General features: G+C 39.5%; 4 protein-coding genes across 6 annotated transcripts; all 4 read right to left on the reverse strand.

Annotated features, from left to right (window-relative positions):
* Nucleotides 1-226: 226 nt before the first annotated feature.
* LOC105692716 (endocuticle structural glycoprotein SgAbd-8-like) lies at nt 227-2,666 on the reverse strand. The gene is made up of 4 exons (XM_012412104.3): nt 2,514-2,666; nt 1,039-1,214; nt 688-952; nt 227-546 (listed from the first exon to the last, which is right to left on the reverse strand). The coding sequence occupies exons 1-4, from the start codon at nt 2,523-2,525 to the stop codon at nt 439-441; spliced, it is 561 nt and encodes a 186-aa protein (XP_012267527.2). The 5' UTR covers nt 2,526-2,666; the 3' UTR covers nt 227-438.
* A 156-nt stretch (nt 2,667-2,822) lies between these two features.
* On the reverse strand, nt 2,823-7,216 carry LOC105692574. The gene is made up of 11 exons (XM_048653759.1): nt 7,194-7,216; nt 7,070-7,121; nt 6,915-6,974; nt 6,783-6,827; nt 6,570-6,740; nt 6,302-6,491; nt 6,073-6,227; nt 5,703-5,993; nt 5,399-5,594; nt 4,960-5,200; nt 2,823-4,522 (listed from the first exon to the last, which is right to left on the reverse strand). The coding sequence occupies exons 1-11, from the start codon at nt 7,214-7,216 to the stop codon at nt 4,408-4,410; spliced, it is 1,539 nt and encodes a 512-aa protein (XP_048509716.1). The 3' UTR covers nt 2,823-4,407.
* Nucleotides 7,217-7,468: 252 nt separating this feature from the next.
* LOC105692713 (folliculin-interacting protein 2) lies at nt 7,469-12,817 on the reverse strand. 3 transcript variants are annotated; one of them, XM_012412101.4, is made up of 12 exons: nt 12,603-12,817; nt 12,043-12,241; nt 11,827-11,916; nt 11,374-11,453; nt 11,214-11,293; nt 10,972-11,100; nt 10,659-10,896; nt 10,223-10,537; nt 10,063-10,147; nt 8,619-9,952; nt 8,077-8,533; nt 7,469-7,987 (listed from the first exon to the last, which is right to left on the reverse strand). In XM_012412101.4, the coding sequence occupies exons 1-12, from the start codon at nt 12,692-12,694 to the stop codon at nt 7,775-7,777; spliced, it is 3,312 nt and encodes a 1,103-aa protein (XP_012267524.2). In that variant the 5' UTR covers nt 12,695-12,817; the 3' UTR covers nt 7,469-7,774. The 3 variants fall into 3 exon arrangements, with proteins under 3 accessions (XP_012267524.2, XP_012267523.2, XP_048510664.1); XM_012412100.4 differs by having other exon boundaries at nt 11,175-11,293; XM_048654707.1 differs by lacking the exon at nt 12,603-12,817 and having other exon boundaries at nt 11,175-11,293; nt 11,827-11,930; nt 12,043-12,161.
* Nucleotides 12,818-13,778: 961 nt separating this feature from the next.
* Nucleotides 13,779-15,847, reverse strand: LOC105692575 (dnaJ homolog subfamily B member 13-like). Its single transcript, XM_012411867.2, has 6 exons — nt 15,744-15,847; nt 15,441-15,665; nt 15,119-15,263; nt 14,817-14,997; nt 14,443-14,614; nt 13,779-14,129 (listed from the first exon to the last, which is right to left on the reverse strand). Exons 1-6 carry the CDS (start codon nt 15,845-15,847, stop codon nt 13,865-13,867), a joined length of 1,092 nt encoding a protein of 363 aa, XP_012267290.2. The 3' UTR covers nt 13,779-13,864.
* Between the last annotated feature and the right edge of the window lie 35 nt (nt 15,848-15,882).

Genomic DNA, 15,882 nt, shown 5'->3' on the forward strand with positions numbered 1-15,882 from the left:
TATTTTTTCCATATTGTCTTCAAAAAATTTGGAGCAAAGAAATCTACGCATCTTAATCAATTGTCAGACGAAAATTTCGATGATCGACCATAGAGATTTTTTTCTTTCTCATCCACACAACGATCATTTCATTTTTCTATTCTCAGGAATCATCATAAGGATCATAGGGATACACATTGGGAATTATTATCTTGTATCATCGGAACGGGTAAAAAAGTAAACGTAATAATGTATATTGAAAAATATATTCAGTAATATGATTATTGTGAAAAATTCAAAAGAAAATGCAAAATGAATTTGAGAGTAAAATTATACCATGTATATTGATAAGGGAACAGGGAACCGGGCGTGTAGTAAAAAAATAGTGGCAGGAGTGCGCGGGGAGTAAAGGAAATGTTACAAGGAAAATAAGGGAGGGGTCAAGGTACCTGAAACTTTTTACTGTCTCTGGTTGTAAAATCTCTCTTTATCATCTCGTCGATCGAGTGCTTGAGCTGGAGCTGGAGGTCCTTGCTTTCCAGAGGCTGCTTCGCGGGCTGCTTCCTCCTGAGAAAGAAACGAGAGGAGACATAAATAACCAACTTCGCGGCTGACTCATGCGAGGAACTACTACTTGGCTACTAGTACTGCCGTTGATCAGGCGCAAAATACTTCTGCCATTTATTTCGTTCGACGGTTTGACTTTACCTCCTGAAGGCGAATTCCTGCGTAGATCAGATCCAAACCCTTTTGAATTTCCTCGCTCACCGGGGGTGGGGTGGGAAGGTGATCTCCGAATACTTGGAATCCGAATTCATTAGCGATGTAACGAGTGTTTATCACCTGACCGTCTGGGCTGTTGTAAGAATAACTTCCTTCCTGGACCAAAGATGGAACAGCCTCTCCATCTTTTCCTTGAAGTGTTTTAATGTAACCACTTTCTTCGGCGATTATGTTGTTGCCCGTTTCGTAGCTGCAATTCGATAAAATCATCGCAATAAAGAATACCATTCAATTTGTCTCGCACTTCCTGTCTAGAAATTTTCATGATTATAATACTTCGTTTTGTAGGTTCCATCGGTATCCTGTTGTTTGTTCCACTGGATTATGGGGATGGGGGTCGTGTAATTTCTCCTGTCATCTGGAGCATATTGCTGTTCCCTTTGCCGAACATCGTCGGAATAAGCGTCGCGTTGGGGCCTCGCAGATGCGACCGCTAAAACCGTTGCTAGTGCCTGAAAAACAATGACGTACAATCGTTCATTAGGACATTTCGTTGATCATAATCGTCTAAGGTTTGTTTGCAACAAAGTATGGTCAATTCATCGATTCCTATTCACGTCGGTTACCCAATACGTGACTCAACAATGGACAATAAAATAGACGAAGTCAGAACCGAGGATAAAATTCAACCTAAGCTGGTTAAGTCAATTTAATTCACCGCAAGCCAACGATTTGTGATCACGTGGATCTATAATCAGAGATGATCGGGCCCGAACGTCGTTATTAGATCGTAACAATAGAATGACACAACTCGCGGGAGGTTTCATTGAATTAGAGTGACTAAAAAAAAATCATTTGAGATGACTCGCTGTGGGAAAATATGAAAATTGAATACTGATATTGTCTCGTGTCTAATTCAGTTACACCGTTATGTAAATAATGTAGTGACGTCGGGCTAGGCCGAGGATATAAATAAAGCGACCGCTGCATCTCTCAGATATCGCGCAATCCGTGGAATGAGACGAACGTTATACGTTACGTATAAAATGTTGTATACGAGCGGAGATGAGCCCTTCCCGTATTCCCAGGGGCCTCGACGTCGATGGCAGATGAGTGAAAGTGTGGTCGAAATGTCAGATACGGTCATTTAACTCCTGACCCATAGCATCGCGTCGCATCTTGCGTTATGCATTACCGCATCTCCAATGCTAATATTAACTCAATTCCCTCCCCTTCTAAGCCTACATGGATATGTCACGTTGTTATTTACGGTACACGAACACCGTAAAATCTCGCCAATTTCAGATACATTAGAAAGAAAGTCCTTAGAAGGATGACATGACCAACTCCCGCACACCCTCCGGCATTCCTTTCACAGAATCCATCTTTCAAACGCTTGAACGACACTTAGAATAATCGTATTCAAATGCTGCCGTTATACGCGAAGATTTTTTTTCCTTTCATCCGATCTTTTCTTTACTCTTTTTGGTCACGAAATTAGAGAGGGGTTCGGTAACTTTTGGCGACGGTATGAGAAAAAAATAAAATGATATTCGCATCATGGTAGCTTTGAAGATGGAAAATTTTTTGGTTTCACAAAAAGCGAAAGTGCATTCTGTAACGTTACTTTTTTTAACTAGGAAAAAATGATGAAATTGAAATTTTGAGAGTGCGAAAAAACGAAAAATCGAAAAACAGGCAAAACGGGACCAAAAATTTTTATAGCTTGTGAAACTTATTTAAATCAGCTCTATAATTTTTTGTTCTTTGCTCTCAATGGAAAATGAATGTGTAAAAATATAAGCACTTACCAGAAGTTTCATTGTGTGTGGGCTTGTAAGAGATATTTTCTTATAAATTGTAAAACGAACAGTTATGGTGATTACTACTAACTCTGATCTCAGGAGAGTAAAGAATCCCCTTTATATAGCGACTCTCACTTTACCCCTCCTCGCAAAAAGAAGATAGTCTGCCGTTGCAAGATGTATGTATACACCGAGAATCCCCCATCTCAAAGATTTGGACTCCTTCTCTGTGTGTCGAGTAATAAATTCATTACGTTACGTTTGGCCGGTGTATAGGTCCGTAAAAAGATGAAAAGATTCATTTTTGACGCCCGCCGAGCCGCCGGTTCTGCCCTCAAGTTTCGCCGCGCCTATAGCTCCAGAATCTCGAGTCGCCCGCTGCGAGAAAGAAATGGAGATCAGATCGCGTAACTGTATCATCTCACTTTCGACTGGCTTACAACCCACGAATTTTAAAGGTCGCTTGTTCTTGGATATTCATTCGTTTCGTTTTTTGGTTTTTCTTCTCTTTTTCTGTTCGAACAACGAAGCCGTAACTCGCGCTGACATATTCAATTAGATACTACATGAACTTTTAGCACGAGCGACGGAATTTTCGTCTCTACCGGACGACTGACACGTATTAATATACGACTTCCGGGATTTTCTGGAAGCTTTTATACTCGCTCTATCGTGTATAATAAATATATCTGTTACGTGTTTTACGTGCTTCTAATTAACCGTGATTTGTTTGAGGTATAGAAAGTTCTCGACGACGAGTTATCTGCATCGGAATTCCAAAATGTATTATAACAAGAATATGCATTCCAAAAATTTCGATATCTCCTATGATGTTACAGAAATGTTCGAGTATGAAATACATTCGAACTGTAAAAGGATGTTCAAGGTTCACCTTTTTTTTGCCTTTAAACAGTATTTCAGAGATATATCTGTATTCCATCAAGTATGGCAGATTTCAAACCGTCTATACGGGAATAACTTCGCAATTATTTTATTACGCAATTGTAATTGCCGACCAGCTGTCGTGTAATGCAGTTTCACAATAATGAGGAGCATATTCAGTTTTTGAATTTCTTATTACAAACTCTGTTGCATGCGACACGGTGTATCCACCCCGATAATATAATTCTTCATTCTCTCTTTTATATCTGGTGCGATAAAACCGATCCTCGTCGAAACGATGTCATAAAAATAATTTTATGTAAAAATTTACTCAACAACTTAACGAGATATATAAGTTGCTGCAAGTCGGCTAATAGTTCGCGAGTAAACGTTACTCAAAATTTCTAAACTTTTAGACAATAATTTTTGCGTATAAAAATAAATGTTCTATCCGATCGTTTTACCGAACGCATTGCGTACAGTTATTCAATCGTTGTGCGTGAAATTCAATTCCTAGATCTTTTTTTTTGCGGCACCGCCCTGTGACTAAAGAAGTTGCACAGCCACTTTCCGTGGGACACGCAAATCGCGGTATGTATAATCACCCACACGAACTTTCACACGGCCTCGTGAAGTGTTCGAGGAATTAGTGTATGAGGATGATGGACCGTTTTGGTGCACATCAGGTACCATCGGCGCTTCGAGGGATTCGTTGAATTATAACAGGACGACAGCGATTTTTAAAAAAAATAAACGGGACGTATTATCAAACAACACTCGGTACAGAACATATACAAAAAAAACGGACAGGACCAACAAATAAAAGACGACGTAAAATTCAAATAACTAAAGACATATAAAAATGATCGGGTATTCTTCTTTCGCTGGAATCACGCAGATCTAATAACTGCAACATTTTCCACAGGCTGCAACAAACGAAAGAAAAAGAAAGAAAAAAAAAATGGAAAACACGTTTAGTTGAGTTTTAATGTTGCGATGACAAACTCCTTATTCGTATTTACTGTGGGCAGAATATCTGGAAAAATTCAAGAAACTCACGAGTACAGGGATTCGAAGGGGGACAAGGTGGAGCGTCTGAAGGCAGAGGTTCCAAAGTACCCGGTGGAATGTAGCTGCAACCACGCAAAATATAAAAGTCAATTATTAACAGATAAAGTAATTAAATGAATTTTTTCTTTATAAATTTCATTAGCTATCCCGACACCTCCCTTAAAACACCGCTACTTATATAATCCGCAGGCGTAAAGTTCGTAGAAATAATAATTATAGAAAGTGAAGGACGCGATCTCTTCGAGGGATAAAATATAATGATCAAGGTCCAAGGCAAGGAGCTGTAAATCGGGAATCGTGACACGAAAGTATGTACGACATACGTATACCTACTGCATGTGGGGTTTGATCTTCAGAGAATCGCACCTCACCAAATACCGATGGGGTAATAATCTTGCGGCGAATAAATACCGTTATACGGGTACACCGATATATCATATGCAAATGGACGCTCTTAACTTAACCGCAGATAAATACAGATGAAAACTTTTTCAATCACCTGAGGTTGTAAGTGGTATTATCTTCCATCGGGGTGGTTGGAGGATGGAAAGATTGTCTAGCACCCCAAGGTTTTTCGACTTTATCAGCAACTTCAACGGGCTGATAGCTGAGTTTCATTACAGTTTCTCCCTCTAATGGGACATCCGATTTCCAGTACCTTCGCTCAGGTGCATATGATTTTATGGGAACCAGAGATTTCTCATTGATCGGCATATAGGATAGCCGGTTAGTTGTGCAGCCTGAAATTATTTCAGTACAGGTTAATAATTAATTCATTCTCCATCTCATAGTTTTGCCTACTTTTACTATTTTACTCCGCGATTACGCGCCTCTGATTATAATCACGCGATCTGCAGCGGCGGTAGCAAATAATCTTTTAATTTATTCGTTGACTAAAAAAAAAAAAAAAATAATCGCTATCAGAGATAGAAACTCACATTCTAATGGGAGTGGTGAAAACTCGAGATTATCAATTGGTCGGAATTTATCTCCGTCTCCACGATTTGAACATTTCCAAGTGTAATCGTGCTTCTGAGTAGTCACTTCTTGCATGGGTCCTTTTCCGAGCAGCTGTCTTCGACACGGGGTTATTGGCTTCTCTGGTTTCACGCACCAATTGCCTAGATAGCTCAACTGCGGGAAGAAGTCTACATTATAGTAAAAGCTTACGTGATTTGCAGATATTACAATATGCTTGAATGAAATATGGATCTAAAAGAACAGGGGAAATATAATATTTACTCGGTTAGTCGTGTAATGAGAAACAGGGCAAGTAGATAAGCTGATATTCTCCGACTGTTTGATGGGCGTTCTCCTAGCGTCGTTTTCACACCCGAAATAGCTTAGTCTATAAGTCGTGTTATCGTCGAAGCAACATTTTGCGTTTAATATATTCTCCGTATCCGGAATTTGGAATGGTTTCCTTGGTTCATTGTCGCAATTTGGCCAGTAACTGAGTTTGTAAGTCGTACATGCGTCCATCGGATCCACTGGGGGGTGGTACTCTAATTTTTTACACCAAGGATATTCCTCCTACAATAAGAATACGCAAGGTAGACTTTTTGGGTTTTTCAATACCACAAATGACAAAAAAAAAGGAAAAGAAAACCACCTTTGCTGGTGGTTCAGTGGGCCAATAGCTGAGCCTATAAGTGGTACACCCTTCCATGGGCACGTCGGATTTAGAATATTCTCTAATTGGGGCGTAAGATTTTATCGGTGACAAACAATTGTAGTTGTAATAGCTTAAACGGTAAGTTGTGTCGTCTGGAAAATTGAAATGTTTGCATAAATGACCGAAGGAAAAAAACATTAGTATAGGCATTAGTGGCCGCAGGTACCAGCCATCGTTGCACAAGGAGAATAGATGTTTGGAACCGCCTTGAAGGGTTCGGCTCTTGGAATTTGTTTCCATGTGTAATCGTGCTTTTGCGTTGTCACATCTTGCATGGGACCTTGCCCAAGAAGTTGACGTTTACAAGGTGTCAGAGGAGCTTCCGGTTTAACGCACCAATTCCCCGGGTAGCTTAACTACAGATTTCAATATTTCATTCTTTCTAGTAATGGAATGGGATAGATATGTGATATTAATTCATATGATGAACAAACTCTGTGCGTTGTATCGTCGGATATTTTTCCACCTCCAACGGTCAAGTTATCCTCTGGATGAAAAGGATCCACCGGGGAATTCGGACCTTCCCAATAAGAAAGACGATACGTTGTGTTGTCCTCCATGGGAACATCCGGTTTATAATAGTACTGAGAAGTTGAATAAAAATTGATAAGAAAAAGGCCGTACACAATTTATTGCGCAAATCTTACCCTGATCGGAGCACAAGATTTTGTCCTCTCTGGTTGAACGTATTTCTGAAATTGAGGCAATTTTACTTTTCACAAACGTTCTCGATTAATCAGAGCAATTGGAAGGAGCAAAGATAAAGAAATTCAGCTTACGAGACATTTTGGCTGCGGTGTACAGCAACAACAGCAATTACAGCATTCGTCATGACCGAGCTAAACGAAGACGAAATGCAATGTTAAACTTTGGCTTGAATATTCATTTGTATATTGGTATACGTATAATAGTATTCGTATTATATTTATATTACTCGTATTTTATTCTTCGCCTCTATGATGGACAGTGGTGGGTTGATGGGTGTTCTAATAAATTAAATATGAATGGAAAATTATTTGTTTTCGGTGAATGTCTATCGCTATTGCACTGTGACTTACGGCTCGGCTGGGCAGATCTGCATGATTCCAGTGATTGAAATTAGTAGAACGTGAGTCGCTGGTGATTTGAAATCTGATTTATAAGAGGAAAAAAAATCTTCACGATTGAAGATCCTAAAAATTTAGTACGTCATGAGGGGAAGCTGTGACAGGACAATCGAATTGAACTATAAACAAAATTGGATGAAAAAAATACGTGCCAATTTACATGGCCTATTGATTTTCGGAATGAAAAAAATATACCTGTAGATGATTGATCTTAATGGAAGGTAGAAGGGAATTAGAAAAAAATTACAGTTATTTATTACATTAAATAATTACACATAATAATAGACCTATCATGTAATACATTGTGACGTAAAGAAGAAAATAAACGATAAATATTTATATCGTCGGTATATCAGGCGTATTAAATTATTATTACAATTATTTTCATCTTTATCATACTTGGCTCTCGGGTATCGGGGTTTGAAACTATATACAGGTGTGGGTGAAATATACAAATTACAATATGACGGAAAGAAAGGTACTGGTCGAGCATAGCGATGGAATATATCGAGGGGACTTTCCTCATCACACGACTAAGCCAAACTTAGCCCAAATCGCCGGGCAACAATCGGAGAATGAGTAGCAGCCACAGCTAAGAGTACAGGTATGTCAGCTGCGTCAAGATCGAGAGCATCAGTCAAGGAATCGACGCTAACGTCCTCCAACTCTGCACCCATCAGCATCTCTGCCAGCGCCTCACTTCGAAGCCACATTTCTCTGAGTTTTCCCTCCAAAACTCCGATGCACTTAAAAAGGAAAAAAAAAAAATTGCACGTAGATTAAAGTCATTCATACGGTTATTAGAAACCTGGGAAACTTATTCCAAGAGACTCACATGCACAGGCGAGTGATATTTCCGCCAAACATACGCAAAGGCCTCAAGCATGTTTGCAACGAGACGAGACATGCCGACCGCTAGAGGAGCTTTAGAGAGCGGCGTATTATTGGAGAGAACGCCAACTTGCCAACTATCTACATCCGCTACGATGCAAAGTGCCTCAGCAATGGGCTGATCAACTACAGAGGAATGAACAGCGGCTTCAACTTCGTCACGAACGCAGCTCAACCATTCATCTTCACTCTCCTTTCCATCATCTGCGCTTTTTTTCCTCCGTTTCTTCTTTTTTCTCTTGGCTAATCCTTGCGCCACGACACCCCACGTATACCCTGTACTACTTGGATCACTTTTTTTCATGGTATCGATGCAACAAACTTCTCCAAATTGAAGGGAGCCGGAAAATCCTGCTCGTGGATCGACTTCTTTACTACTGTTAGGAACGATTTTTTTTGACCTGTGCAAATGAAATGTGTGATTAGAAAAAAAAAAAATTGGCAGAGCAAACGATGGAGATAAAAATAATAGATTTTTCCATTAACCTGGGCATGGGAAGTTCCACAACCCCATTCGCTTCCATCAAATACTCTAAACTATTCCGTCGATTCATTCTGACTCCGCGATTATTGACAGCACTGGCACTACTGCATATTCGAAGAACCTCAGTAGCGTTAGTTGGAGTCTCAAGAAGAAGGCTGTTATTGTCATATGTATGCGGAGAGGTAAAACTCTCACCAAAACAATTTGGACAGAAGCTGGTAGATCTTTCTTTAGCAGAAGAAGTATTTGCTTTGATGCTTTTCGATGACTCAGGAAAGTTTCTTTGAATAATTTTCCGTAAAACTCCTTCTGAAAGTTGTGCAGAAGTGCTGGGTACTCTCGTAAACGAAAACGCGCACTGGCAGTAACACTTTTCTTGGGAACGCAGCTTGGATTCAATTGATTTTTCTTCACCTCCAAGAACGAATGACACATTCTGTTCCTTTTGGCAGTTTTCCTGTTTCACTTCCAATACAGTTGAATCAACACTGTCAATTCCATTGGAACACAATTTGTTTGCATCAAAGTCATTTTTTCGATATCTCTCCAACGACTCCAATTTGGCATCAAGATATGCTTCCTCAAAATCTCCGTAATTAATTTTATTCTCCAATTCTTGAAGAGGTGCGCTTCTCTGCAGATATTCTCTCCTCTTTTGAGGCTCCAGGGGCAAGGTTTCGCTCACAACTATTTTGACTGAATTTGAATTCTGATCCTTCTCCATACAGTCTGCATCTAGAGCAGCCGACTTTTCACACTCGTTATCATAAAAAGATTTGTACTTCACGCTAGAGTCAACACACGTTTTATCAGAACCTAGTGTTATAGCACTAAGATTTTGTAAAGTCGTATCACTTCTTTTTAGTTTTGATGCTTTTGTCTCAATATTTCGACTGAAGTCTGCCATCCGTGGGGTCCGACTAAGAGAGTCATGGCTTGGGGATTCGAATCGTTCTTTAGCAACATTTCGGTACATCGAAGAAGCTGCATTCATTTGCCGTGTGAAATTGGGCTCAGCCGAGTCATTCACATTGTGAATTGATCCACGTTTGCTTCTCAAACTAGCAGGACGCCTTGCTTCTGCTTCTTTTAACAATGTCACAGCCTGCTGCAATTCTCGTTCAGGTGAACTCCGTCGTTCTCTTCTCCGCTCGATATTACTACTGCGTATGAAGTAGGACAAAAATGTCAACACTGTATTTATTAAGTCTGTCTTTTCTGTCTCACCAACAATCACTGTATGAGCAACTCGTAAGGGTGTACCCAGAGCTCCATATAAGTCGCAAAGTTGAGCCCAAAGAGGATTGTACGAATATCGTTTGGCCAATGACTCGACCTGCAAGTCAATATCACAAGAATATTTCTCAATCAACAATGAGACAGTTATAGGAATTAACTTTTCCAGCATATCCATGAATAATAACATTTATAAGTGCTATAAATTACCAATTGACGATCACTAGAGGATAACACAGTGTGTACCCAACCTAGGTGGTGAGTCAACACGGCTGTGACTAGGGTGCTAAGGAAACTGAAAACCGTAAAAACACAGTTGTTTGTATACTTTGTGGAATTGCCCCAACTTGAATAAATAATAGAAACTCACAAATTCGTTGATTTGGTGTCAACGTCATCCAGTAGCCTGCACATCAATTGAAGGCTACGTTGTAACGTATGAACTTTAAGCTCTCCTGAGGTATTGGGTGTCAATAGAATGTTATGCCATAACAGCGGAGTCGGCAGATTTGCAGTATCCATAAATAGCCGCAGTAACCATAGAGTACAATGCAATGATGCTTGGTGCATTCGTACAACAAATCCTCTGCTTTTATTATGACTACCTTTGCTACAGGAACGCCGTAAACGATCTAGCATACCCTCCAGTAATGCTACATGCTCCAACAACCGAGCCTCCATTCGGCTGTGGAGAAATTTTCACTGTAGCTTCGTTGTTATAGTTAATGGATAAGATAGAAAAAAAAAAGTATGATATGGATAAACAGAGATTCATTAATCAGGGAATTTTCTCGCTTTTGACATACCGCTCATGGCCTTCTGTCAATTCCAATAAAACTGCTAGGCCTATTCTAGTTTTTTGTCGCCGTGTCTGATGTTCAGAACTATCATGAGAACCGTCGGTGGAAAAGTATTGAGCCCCATAGAGATCTTCAGATTCGGAACGGTTCAAGGATGTAGAGAGGGTGCGAAGCCATCTCCGTCGGAGACTGGATAAGCTGCCAACCCCTGATGAGCTACTACTACTTTCTAGCAATTGTAAGCCTATTAACAGAGCTTCATGAAATTTGCTGAAAGTTAATGGACCATGATTAATGAGTAAAAGACCCTTATGCTTACTGTCGCGAGCTGGTGGTGCGAATGGAATATCAAGATCCCAGCTACTACCGGTACTGGAACTGGTAGAATTTTTCCTAAGCTCCGGACTTAGCCGATTGCCATAAGAATTCGCAAGATTTGTATGGGATACTGGAATACAGTTATTAAATGTTGACTACAATTCGTACTCAAATAAAATGAATATGAACGAAACAACAATAGACCGTGATTAATCTGAATCTGAGGAACAATCATTGGTTTACCGACGGCCAGCATGCTCCCATTACTGGAATTGCCATCCATCGTCATAGAATTTACCAGTGCCTCCGATGAATGCCTTTCACTGAAAGGTGATAAACTAGTTCAGAATGAGAATTAATTCAAAAGCAGTTGTGCATCGCTATCATAAATTTCATAGCTGACCTATGTTGACGCAAAGATTGCTCTGAGGCAGGGAACACCTTCGTACACATTATACGTCGTGGAGCATCCATTACATGTATCTATAAAAATTGGTGTAATCAACAGGTGTAATGTGAAATGTAATGTGCAACATCTGCCTTAAACAGCAGATGCAGCTATCAGAATATATCTGGATTCAAGTTCATTTTGACAACTTAAACAGGGTACCAGATGTAATTGCATAAATACACATGTCACCTTCAAAACCAAATGTATGAGTACATAGAAAAATACATGCATGTATACTCAGGTGCACACAAACGTTTAATAAGAACGCAGTAAATATTTTCCACAATTTTTGTTTATCTAAAATATTCCTCCCAACTCGGACTTTTTTTTTCTAGACTCAGTAATGATGGCCACTTGATAAATGATATTTAATTTTAGTTTATTTCAAGCTCTGACCGGTCTCACCTTGAAAGAAGGTCCTCTGTAAGTCATGGCAACATTTCCAAATACCATGTCTTTCAACAGTTTTACATCATCTCGTTCAACTCGTTTGTACTGTAATAATTAAACTGGCATATTACATTATATTTGAACTACCGAATGAAAAGTAAATTCACTGCAAAAAAAACCATACAGATATTGAAATAACAGAATAGAGCAATACCAGGGCTGCATAGTTACCTCGTAAATAAATTCGTTATCGATCTCGATGTAAACATCATCTTTCTGCTCTACTACACCCTTCAAATCTTCACATCTAGTTTTGACTGGAAACTTTTCAACAGCTATTGAATCAAACAGGAGTTTACACTCACCTCTGCGTTCACATTCATGAAACAATAATACCCTGATCTGATCAGATTGAAAAGCAACAGCCTTTCTGTAACAATAAATCAATGAACGAAGCATTAATAGCTTGTCGACGCAAGAGTCCTTCATCCCTTGCTCTGAACAGATGATGAAATTCACTTTAAATAATAAAACTCGTCTACCATTTCGCAATAATTGACTGCAACAATATGCGCTTGTGGTATTTTGTTGCCAATTGGCGTACAGGTTAAGACTCTGTTGAATTACACTTGACATTTAGTTGGAATTCACGCTTCATTACTACTCATAAACGTCTAAGGTTGAGGATAATTTAACGAAGCAATACGTCATGTTGTGTAGTCATGAGATAGATGATCGCTGTCAGAGACACCAAAATTTGCATATTATTAAATAAATAACATTGTTATTACCTATCGTTGGCTCCGTTGTTGGGTAGTAGACTAGTTTCCACAGATTTATTAGGTTCGTTTCTAGTAAAAAACAGTTTCTTGAACAAAGGCATTATAGACTAAGGAATGACTAGAGTTCCCACATTGCTCGCAAAATGGAAATTCACGGCTTATCGTCGCACGAAAAACTGCACCATACATATTCGCGAGATCCTAAGCCAACTGTAAATAAAGTCACGTGCTGGAAAGTCATGTGATTGCGTTAGATAATTGACAGGGAATAATCTCAAGATAATTTGTGACATTATCTTGAACTGTCAGTGACGCAGATTAGTGGCGTTACCTGACGGTGCATCTAAAAAACCAATGTTTAAAAAAATAATTTTATAACTTAATAATTGAACAGGATGACCGATGTCGCCACTTGCATTATCTTCTCCAATATCCTCTTAATAAAAAAAGGCATTTTCAAACGGGGTGAAAAACAAGCGTTATGTGAACGCTGTACTTGCTAGGTATCAGATCGATAATTAAAGTTAGAGTTTGAATAATAACTTATCTGCAACACTGAAAAATCGTTATTCTGTAGAGCAATGTTCTCTTTTGCATTCATTCAATCCGTTTCATTAAAAAAAATTTAAATAGATTAATTTAACCCGCGCGATTATCGACATTGGAATTTAAGCCCACGCAAATGGGTGTCCTTCATTTAGTTTTTCATTTTCTATACACCTAATTAAACAAATAATCAAAATGTAATTTCTTATCCAGAACAAATAGTGCACATTCGTGTTCTGTATCAATGTTTCTCTAATTAATCTCGTTCACTTGCTTTGCACTGATCAATGTGCGAGATTATATGCTACGAGTAATGCCGTATAAATATACGACTAGCAGACACACTTAAATTGATTAGAGATTACCCAAAGCATGTTGAATCTACCCAACGAATCTCTCCGCTTATCAAACTTCAACAAAACCCATAAACTTTGCACAGAGAATGATTAATTCTTCCAACATGTATATCCAAAGAATCAAATGAATATAGTCCTTCCACAGAACTAAACGTCATTTATTCAAAAAATTCATTAGGTATGTATTGATTTTTCAGGAAAATGACCCTGAAAATACTTCTTGTTCGGTAAAAATCTATCGAACAGCAAAATTTAGGACACGCGCATGTGGGCGCGGCAGTATTCGAACAGTTCCTTGATATTTTGAACAGGGTGACGGCTGATTGTGCGGGGAGATTATAATCTGCACATAGATTTCAATTGATTTTCTTACTCCCCCGGTTCCCTGCGCATCGGAATATCCGAATCGATATTCCTTCGAATTTTATCCTCCAGAATAAGCCGGTGAATGTATTCAGCGTCGCCCTTTTCACCAGTCGACGATACCCTGAAGGCTTTCTTGATGTAATTTTTACTGGTGTTGGGTAAGTAGGTAGGAAACTCGATTTTGAAACGTATAACCAGGTCGCCTCTTTCCTTCGGATTATCCACCAGCGGCATTCCCTCGTCGATCACGATTTTTTCATAATCCGGCCTTGCTATCAATTAATGCGTCTTACACCCAAAGCCTTTCAGAACCCCCGTGGTTACGCGAAGATATATTTTTTTTCACAATAAAACCGCTCGTAATCTTTTGCTAACGTCGTAATTATATCCGTATAGAAGAGAAAAAGTATGTTGCGGTTCTCTCTTGGGAAGCAGTTTTGTTAGAATATATATTTTTTTTGTTCTCTTTATCATTGACCAACGCGAATATATGTATAGCTCGATTGCAAACAGAAAAGTAGAAAAAAATCAATGTGGACGAAAATAAGGCAAGGCGATAAAAAGGTGTGGCCAAGGCTTACGAGACAACGGAAGTGATGGGGATCCGCAGAATTCTATCGTCTATGGTGTTCACCACGACGTGAAAACCCGTCAGAGCTTCTCGAAGAAATACATTGGCAATCATCACGAGATTTGTACCGTCTCTAACAAATGTTTCGTGCGGCCGATCTTCCGTTACGAAGATGATGTCAGCTGGACGGAAGGGTAAAAAAATGATTGAAATTTTATACAGATTGAGGCAAAATATCCTGAGATAACTGTTACGTGGTAATTGAAAGTGGAAATACGAGGCGTCTGCAGCGAAACGTCGATGAATCGCTGATTAGCCCCCTGCAACCGCAGGCATCGCGCGGGCGGGCATGAGATACGTAACGAATCGATATCACCAATCTACCGGGTATTTTCGTAGGACCTTGGTCACCCTCTTCAGGAAACAGGATCTCGGTTCCCGAGGGAAGTCCCGGCTTTATGGGGATTGTGAGAATTTTTTCTCTCAGTACCGTCGTCGATCCCTCCCCGTCTCCACATAATACAGATCTTTGGATTTTTATTTTTTTCTCGCCCCCGAAAAATACCTTCACAGGATCAAAAAATTATACTGGCTGAGAATAACGGAGAGAAAAACTTGATGGAACAGCGCACTTCGGTTTCACGCTGGTATAATATAAAAAAAAAAAAAAAGGGATTAGAGAAAACCTCGTTCAAAGTTAATAGGAGTGGCTTGATAAGCGGTTCCTCTTTCCTTTTAATTCCTCGTCCTTCCGGTAATTCGTACAACGGCAAAGGCTTTGCCAGGACATCGATAAGATCCGCGTACGGACTAGAAGTCCCGAAAAAATCTCTGCTCGCGCAAAAAAAAAAAAAATACAAATAATATTGGGTGTAAAAAAATCAATACACCGCGGAAGCGAAATGTCCGTCGGTAGTACAAAGGGGATGAGACGGAGGGAAGAAAACAGTAAAAATCTGAGAAAAAAAAAATATCAAACCACGCTTATAATGCGGCGAGAAATTCTACCTGTAAGTCCGTAAAGGTTCTCCGTGAAATACGTAGGGTTCGATGTACAATTCCTCTGGACCAGGAACCCCCCTTTTCAATCCCTCCTCCCCGTACTGATCGTAGATTGCTCTCTTGAGCGGATCCGAAAGTACATCGTAAGCCTCGGCGATCAGACTAAAGACGAATTGAACGCTCTCGTCTTTTTGTCTCTCGGGATTATAATGAATTGCCAATTTTCGAAACCTTCAGATCAATATGATAATTACCATCAGAGAAGGTTGAAAGGAAGTAAGAATGATTCAACTCCGCGTCATGGCTTACGCTTTCTTTATCTCTAAATCGTGAGCATTCTTCCTCACAGACAATACTCCGTAGTAATCTATTCCCTTTTTCGAACATTCGCATTCTCCGGGACAAGCCTGCATTTTTAGGTTTTGATGTTAACTAGACAAACGGTTGG

Source organism: Athalia rosae, chromosome 4, assembly GCF_917208135.1.
Source record: "Athalia rosae chromosome 4, iyAthRosa1.1, whole genome shotgun sequence".
NCBI classification, from domain to species: domain Eukaryota; kingdom Metazoa; phylum Arthropoda; class Insecta; order Hymenoptera; family Athaliidae; genus Athalia; species Athalia rosae.